The sequence below is a fragment of the Phocoena phocoena genome, chromosome 8 (assembly GCF_963924675.1).
Source record: "Phocoena phocoena chromosome 8, mPhoPho1.1, whole genome shotgun sequence".
Lineage (NCBI taxonomy): Eukaryota > Metazoa > Chordata > Mammalia > Artiodactyla > Phocoenidae > Phocoena > Phocoena phocoena.
Window position 1 is genome coordinate 18,982,439 of NC_089226.1, and position 8,314 is coordinate 18,990,752.

Below are 8,314 nucleotides of genomic sequence, written 5' to 3' on the forward strand. Positions count from 1 at the left end.
CACAAGAGATTGCTATTTAACTGTCGATCAGCTGCTCTTAGCAATCTTAAGCTGTATTTACCTAATGTCTTGGTTTTTTAAGGTTTCTCTTAATATTAATCTCAGAAGTTACTCATAACTTTAAGCCTCCAGGAGTTCTCTCTGTTATCCAAATTAAGTGTTTTGGATACCTTTTACACATTTTTTAAATAATATGTCAACAAAACTATTCCTTAGTCAAGGACTCTGGTTTCAAAGAAAAAAATCAGTTTATTGTTTGTAGTATTTTTTAGTTCAGATTTTTGAACAATTGAGATGTTTTTAAGTAGGGCCAGTTATTGTTTTTATTCTAAAAGACAGCTTATTTATTGTAAACATTATTTTTATTTGTATTCTCTTTGCCGTGGCTTAAAACTTTTATTTCACTTCCTACTTAGGTAAAGGAAAAAAAACATCTTCGGGTCAGTTAATAGCCACGTCCTTGGGGATTCAGAGACAGTTGGCTTAGGGGTTTTCACACTTAGAAACATTTTTCACACTGGTGTGGAGTTAGATTTGCCTCTTTTTCCGCACTGTATGATCTGGGAACTTTATGCTAGACCAGTGGTTTATAAACTTCAGTGTGTATCAGAATCACCAGGAAACCTTGTTAAACTACAGATTGCTGGATCCCATGCCTGAGGTGTCTGATCAGTAGGGCTGGGGTAAAGCCTAGAATTTTAAACAAATTTCCAGGTGATGCTGATGTTGCTTGTCAGGGGACCACACTTTGAGAACCACCGTTCTAGATTAGCGTTCACAGCTTTGGCAGTATTTTAGACTCTTTTATGGACCTTGAAGAATATATTTGCTTAGGCCCTACCCCTAGAGATTTTGATTTATAGGTATGGTTTAAGATTAAACATATCTCTGTTTTTTAAAGCCCTACAGTGATTCTGATGTGTAGCCCAAAGTGAGGACAACTGTCTTAAGATTGTCAGTTTCCAATTTTGTATATTCTAGCCTGACATTGAATCAGCAAACTAGGAAGTATTAATTGAATGACTGCTAGTGGATATGTAGCAGAGGTATAAGACAAGATCTCTTCCCAAGCTGGGTAGGTAGACTAATATGTGCAGAAGAATTAGAGCAGTGGTTTTCAATCTTTTATGAAAATTTAAAATCACATGGGAAGATCTTAAAACATATAAATGCCCTGGCTTCACTCAGAGGTTGTGATTTAATTTGTTTGGGGTGAAGTCTAAGCGTCTCTATATTAAAATTTCTCAGGTGACCCTAATCTGTAGCCAGCTTTGAAAACTAGTGAATTAGAAAATAGTTGAGTGCTTCATTATACGAATGAAATGGGGATTTGGAGAAAGGGGAAGCAAACATGTATTTCCACAGACTTATCAGTGTTAGATTTCAAGGGAATTATTATGTACAGCTATGCCAGGTTTCTAGTATAAAGAGTTGACACAGGTAAACATCTTGATTCCCTTGTTGTTTTCTGTTAATCACCAGGATAGTTTTAAAGGATAAGGTCCCATGCAGGCAGAACAACCTCAGTGACTGAGTGGGCGTGCTGAGGTTATGCCTTGTTATGTACAGCATTTATACAGTAGACAGTGATTAGCACCTAGAAATACATTAAAAGGGTAACTTTTCATCAACCCCAACTTCAGTAACAGGAGATTTCTTTCTTTTCCTACGCTTCCTCCTGACCTAGGGAGAACCTTCAAAAACTGCCCCAGTTGGCTGCCATTCACCTCAACAACTGTATGTATATTGCTCACCACTTGCTGACCCTCGGGCATCAGTTCAGATTACGTCTTGCCCCCATTCTGCGTGATGGCACTACTACTTTTGTGGATCTTGTACCTGGCTTCAGGAGACTTGGTAACTGATCCTTTAAATTTAGGAAGCATATTGATAACGCAGCTTATCAGACTAGTATCTTTGTAATTTATGAATGCAGCAGTTAGAAATTAGGTGGTGGTCCTGAGCTGTATTGGAAAGTGGGAGGGCATTTAATTTGCAGGCGTTCCCAGTTATTTAGTTTCGTAAAGTGAATGCAGTCTTTTGAAAGCATTACTTTTTCATGACGTGATTTCATGGTACATTAGTGTTCCAGACTGCATTGCTGGTGTGCAGTGAATTCACCAGATCAGAGTTATGTCAGTGGAGTGACACATAACTAAGATGTAGTGTGACCATTCTGTCAGCGTTGTTGGTAAGAGCTCACTCATGACAGTGCTTATTCTTTTGCAAAACCTCAAACTAGCTCCCTTCTTTTATACCTCCTTTAGCTTTACTTCTGATTATTAAAAATCAAAAGAAATGTGGAGTAAGTCAGTAATGATAGCCTAAGAAAAGCAGAGAACCTATATGATTTACTTAGCTTTTCAATTCCTGACTTTTCCCTTAGGTGGTGTAGATATATCAGAAAAATAAGCAGTTACTTCTACTGTATAAGCAGTTTTTCTTATCTGACTCTGGACAAACTGTTGGAAAAGACTTACTATCCTGAGGGTGGGCTTGGAGGGACCGGCTAATGTATTAGCAGTGATGTTTCCAGTAACCTTAGGGCAACCTTATGATGTTATCTGACAAGCAGTTGTTTTCAAATAGGCAGAATCTGATATTTGGTTCATGCTTGTGTCTCCTCTTCCACCCTGGTTTTGCATTGTGTAATTGAACAGCTTTTAGAATTCTTTATTCTCTTTTCTTATTATAGGGACAGAGTGTTTTTTGGCCCAAATGCGGGCACAGAAAGGAGAACTTCTGGAAAGATTATCAAGTGCTAGAAACTTTTCAAACATGGACGATGAGGACAATTATTCTGCAGCAAGTAAAGCAGTCCGACAGGTGGGAGGCTGTTGTTCCCTCTGGAATTTGTACTCTTCCTTTAGATGCTCCCCCACCTTGTTTTTTTAAGCAGCAAAGAGTATGTAACAGGTAGCTCAGTTCATGCCCCAGAACTCCCATTGGAAAATGTGGCTACCTTTACAGTCCTGTATACGATCTTTCCCTTCCCCTACCCCACCAAGTCAACAGGAAGCTATCTTCCCATCAAGCCACTAGTGATGGGAATAATAAGTCTGTCATAGCAAGTATTTAACCCATGAACTTAGGTTTGGGAAATTTGAAATACTAGCTTTCATCTTAGAAAAATGCCTCTCTCTCCTAAGTGACTTATCTTTTTACTAGTTTTCCCATCCTCAGAATAAGTCAGTTTTTCATCTAGCAGAGATATCACTAGGGTGAAATTTCAAGAAGCACATGTTCTTGATTACTTTACCTCACCGTTATATAACACCTCTTCTCCCATACACACACACACACACACACAAGCAGTCACACAATAAATGTAAATCTAGAAAAATGTGAGTTGTAACAATCTCTCTTCCATGTAAATATCTGTATTCTTCTGACAGGTATTGCACCAACTGAAGAGACTTGGAATTGTGTGGCAGGATGTCCTGCCAGTGAACATATATTGCAAGGCTATGGGGACTTTACTCAGTACAACAATTTCTGAGATCATTGGCAGAATCACTGCCCTAGAGGTAAGGGCCATTCGATGTCTCACCAGACTTGAGATGCAGTTCTTGTTCCAGATTGTCACTTTCCTAAGGAAGTGATGTTGAAGTCTCATCTTTAGTCAACACAGATGGTAGAAGAAATTGTTCATGTTTCATGTCTAGCTCATTATACTGTTATTTTTTTCACTTTCGTCTTAATTCTGTTTTGCTGGAGAGTTGCTAATCTCTATCTTTCATACCTGTTCAAGAAAGCAAGATTATGCTGCTTCTCCATCTAGCATCTGTGTAAATTATGAATGAGGAAGTTGGAAATGGGGCAGTGCTCCCAAAATGTAAAGTATGAAGTCATATATACTTAACGTGTACGTGAACTAAATAATTTAGTAAAGTGAAATGCAGCCTTGTGCAGGTACCACTTTACCAACACACACGTGTGATCCTACAGGAAAGTTGCCTGGACTCTGCCGGCTGATACCTCTGAAGTATAGATTGGCTAAACCCTTGTGATAACACTCCCTGCTTTGCAGCAAACTGCACCACATTCTATTGGAGAAATGGATTTTTTCATGCAGGCAAACTGAATTACCGACAATCTGTTGAAACATATTTTGTGTCATTCTAGCTTTAGGAGTGTTGTCAGAACTGATGAAATCTAGTGTCTGGTAAGGTGTGCTAAATTGGTTGGAAAACATCTTGCTGTGGCTGACCCCCTGAATAGTTTACACCAAAGATCTGCTTTTTACTTACTGCTAAGCTGGCCCAATTCTGTTCTGTTGTGTTCCCTTTGTGCAAAATCAGGACATCTCTACTGAAGATGGTGATAGATTGTATTCCTTATGCAAAACAGTGATGGATGAAGGACCTCAAGTATTTGCACCTCTGTCTGAAGAAAACAAGAACAAGAAATATCAAGAAGAGGTTCCGGTCTACGTGCCAAAATGGATGCCATTCAAAGAATTGATGATAATGTTACAAGCCAGCCTGCAAGAAATTGGGGATCGGTGGGTAAAATCCTTCTATAGGATTTATATATCTCTTCACAGCTGTAATCGAGTATTAGTGCCATTGAGAGCAGTGCTTCTCTCTGTTTCTTAATATTACTCAAGAAAGTTTCATATTGAGTAGCAGTAGGTGGGGCCTTTGCATGGTCTATCGTAGTGTGGATCTCATGACCATTTTCTCATATTTGATAGCGTGAAGACTTCTTGTTTCTATTGTTTTGGTCTTGAGCACGTTGTTTTGTCATGCTGTACGTATGATCTTGTACCTCTTGCACTTACAAGGAGTACAACCATCTGGCACCTTGGATGGAAATTCTTGCCCATTTTAATCAACAGTGGATGCATTTTAAGATTGGCTTTGATATGTTAACAGAGAAGTGACTTTTATCTGTAAGGATATTCAGCATCAAACCATTGTTTGATTGACCGGCAGTTTTTCTACAGGGAGTAAAGTAGTTTTAGAGATTCAGCACCACACACGTAGAAAGGATTCATCTTTTCTTAAATATAGTAGATGATGTTTTCTCTCAATACCATCAGTTAATGTTGCTGTGCTCTGTAATTGTATGCTATGTTGTATCATACTGAGTGTGTGAAGGTCATTAATACTACGCAAAAGCTGGATAGATGTGGGCTAGTTATACATCCTTGGACGCTTTTATTATTGTCTTGGTATATTTTTAACACGCATGCATACCTTGTATAGGGAACTCACTGAATAGGCATTAAGGTCCATATCCATCCCTATAGCTACTTGTCTGTCTGCTTTGGCTTGGTTTATTATAGACGCCCAATTACATTAGACTAGTTGTCCTAGATGTGTCTGAGTTGTTCCCAGCAAATACTATCCATTCTAAAACAAGGTAAATGAGATTTTTTGCTTGAAAAAAAAAATCACATCAAAATACCTCTAACTACATTTAGTATAAAATTTGATTTATTCATTTGTTATTTACAAGTCCTTAGTGAGTTATGTCTTCAGGTAAGACTCCAGAGGGCAGCAGATAAGAATTTTTCTTTCGGCTGTTAAAGGGCCCTCTTGCAACCCAAGAATGATCGTTAATTCTTCGTTATGAGAAAAATTACAATACTGATATATCTCAGCTTCTTTTCTTCTGCCTAGGAAGATTTTTTTTCCTCCTAGAGATTTCAGTAAATATAAGGATGATAACTAATTGAGAAAAATTTTTTTACCAAGGAAACTATCTCCAGTTGTGTAGTTTAAACATTTAAAAATTATAAAATATACATGTGAAAGAGTACAGTATATATAACATATATTCACAGTTTAAAGAAAAAGAGTGAAATAAATGTTCATGTACCTATTGCTCAGCTTAAAAATATTACCGCTACCTTTGAAGACCCTTAGGTACCCTTTTCCAAATCGTCCTCGCCAGAGGGGTAACCACTATCTTGAATTTTGTGTTATTTATCTCCTTGCTTTTCTTTATAGTTTTACCACATTTGCACATATCCCTAAATGGAGTCTTCTATAACTTGCTTCTTTTGTTCAGAAAATTCTTTCGTGAAGGTATCTGTAGCTGCAGTTCGTTTTCACTGCTGTATCATATTCCATTATATAAATATTTCATAATTTTTAAAAAAAACTGAGTTATAATTAACATACAATATTATATTAGTTTCAGGTGTACAACATAGTGATTTGATATTTTTATACATTATGAAAAGATCACAGCAGTAAGATCAGTTACCATCCATCACCGAAGTTGTCACAATATTATTGACTATATTCCTCGTGTGTATGTTACATCCCTGCCTGTGACGTATTTATTTTATAGATGCATATTTCATGGTTTATCCTGTTGCTTCACATTTTCACCAGTATTTGGTATTATCAGACTTTAAAATTTTTGCTAGTCTAGTTGCTGTGAAATGGTAGCTCGTTGTCATTTTAATTTGTATTTCCCTAAGTTCTAATGACATTGAGCATCTTTGTAGTGATGATTTTTCTTCTACTGTAAAATGCCTGTTTATATTTTTTTAGATCGGGACTCTGTGTGTTTTTCTTTTGGAAGTATAGCTGATGCACAGTATTATTCAGTTACAGGCATACGATATAGTGAGTCACTCTCTTTATAGTTATTATTGGCTATATTTCCTGTTGTACAATATAGCCTTGGGGCTTATTTTATACACAATAGTTTGTACCTCTTAGTCCCCTACCTCTAAACTCCCCCTCCCCGCTTCCGCCTCCCCACTGATAACCACTGCTTTGTTCTCTGTATCTCTGAGCTATTCATATTTTTTACCCTTTATTCTATGGGGTTGTTTGTGATTTCATATGTATTTTTTATACTTATCCTTTGTCAGTTAAAATGTGTTGCCTGTGGTTCACTTTTTAAAGTAGTTACAGATCCCATTACTCTATATAACCATGTGAGGATGTGGTCGTAATTGTCAAGTTCAAACGGGCTTAGTGAGTATAGAATGAGGGAGAACAGTTTTATCTTCCTAACTTGGGCTCTTCGTCTGTCTATGCTGTTACCAAAATGCAGCCAAGAAGTAGAAGATGTCAAAGATACTGACTGGTAGATTCGTAAAGAAGGGGAAGAATGCCAGAACTTGTTTTATTTCCATTTTAAACAAATACACTCTTGGGATCAAATACGCAATTTAAAAATCTGGCTTATACTTAATAGGAAATAGAAATTGTGTTTTTCATTTTGCAGGTGGGCAGATGGAAAAGGGCCCTTGGCAGCTGCGTTCTCTTCCAGTGAAGTAAAAGCTTTAATTCGTGCCTTGTTCCAGAACACAGAAAGAAGAGCAGCTGCCCTTGCCAAGATTAAATAGCTCCATCTTCCTGAGAAAGCCGTCTTGAGCAGGTGGATTCCTTTCTTGGTGTTATTAGTCTTTAAAGACTTCTTGGAATCACCTGTTGGTTTTGGTGAACTGATATATCATGGAAGCTTGATTTCACCTAAGAACGCCTTACCTCCTGGCCTGTATGAGGCTTTGTTGAAGAACTGGTTGTTAGGATCAGATGTCAAATGAAGCACCTCAATTTGTTGACTTTTTAGCCACCCTCCCTTAATAAGAAACTATAGGGTGACATTGTTTCATGTTGCTTCCAGGGCCCTCTGGGCACTGTATCCATTGAAAATATAAGCCCTGGCCTTGGATCAAGGAATCCAGATCATTCCAAGAGTCAGGATAAAGAATTTGTGAGAGATGGGAGATATATTTTGGAGGGCAAGGGAACCATAAATTGATCTTGCAGGAATTAAGAAGACTTCCTTCAATATTTCTTTCCAATAAATAATGCTTTTCAGAGTTAAGGGTGAGTGTCTTTAATAACATGGGAACTTTGACAAAAGAGACCGTCAAGTTTTCCTATCTTTTGTGCCATTCTTTTTATCGACATTTATGATCCTCACAGAGGACTCAATGACTTACCGTCTTTCTTCATGACACTATCTGATAATTTAACATTTCTTTCAGTGTAAAGTTTTGGCACTTTTTGCTATTTCAACTAAATTATATATTTTTTCTGGCTGAGCCACGTGGCTTGCAGGATCTTAGTTCTCCTACCAGGGATTGAACCTGGGCCCTCAGCAGTGAAAGCAAGGAGTCCTAACCACTGGACTGCCAGGGAATTCCCGGACTAAATTCTATTTTATTGGTTGGATTTTTTTTTTTTTTTTTGTCTTCTCAAATTCCCTGTTTTCTGTACCTTATCAAATGGCAAAGCTTTTAAATGTCAGTGTTCCTTCGGTATGTATGTGCCATGAGATGCTAACTCTGGGTTCGGTAGCCTAATCTTTTATTTGGTGGATGTGGGTAATCCTTCAG

The 8,314-nt window shown here is 37.6% G+C and overlaps 1 protein-coding gene across 1 annotated transcript in view; it reads left to right on the forward strand.

Annotated features, from left to right (window-relative positions):
* Positions 1–7,795, forward strand: part of ZW10 (zw10 kinetochore protein) — a 32,561-nt gene extending 24,766 nt beyond the window's left edge. The window contains exons 12-16 of the mRNA XM_065882747.1: positions 1,688–1,857; positions 2,696–2,826; positions 3,396–3,527; positions 4,302–4,504; positions 7,195–7,795. Coding sequence (XP_065738819.1) covers positions 1,688–1,857; positions 2,696–2,826; positions 3,396–3,527; positions 4,302–4,504; positions 7,195–7,315 — 757 coding nt within the window. The 3' untranslated portion in view covers positions 7,316–7,795. The remainder of the gene's footprint in view (positions 1–1,687; positions 1,858–2,695; positions 2,827–3,395; positions 3,528–4,301; positions 4,505–7,194) is intronic.
* Positions 7,796–8,314: the final 519 nt, after the last annotated feature.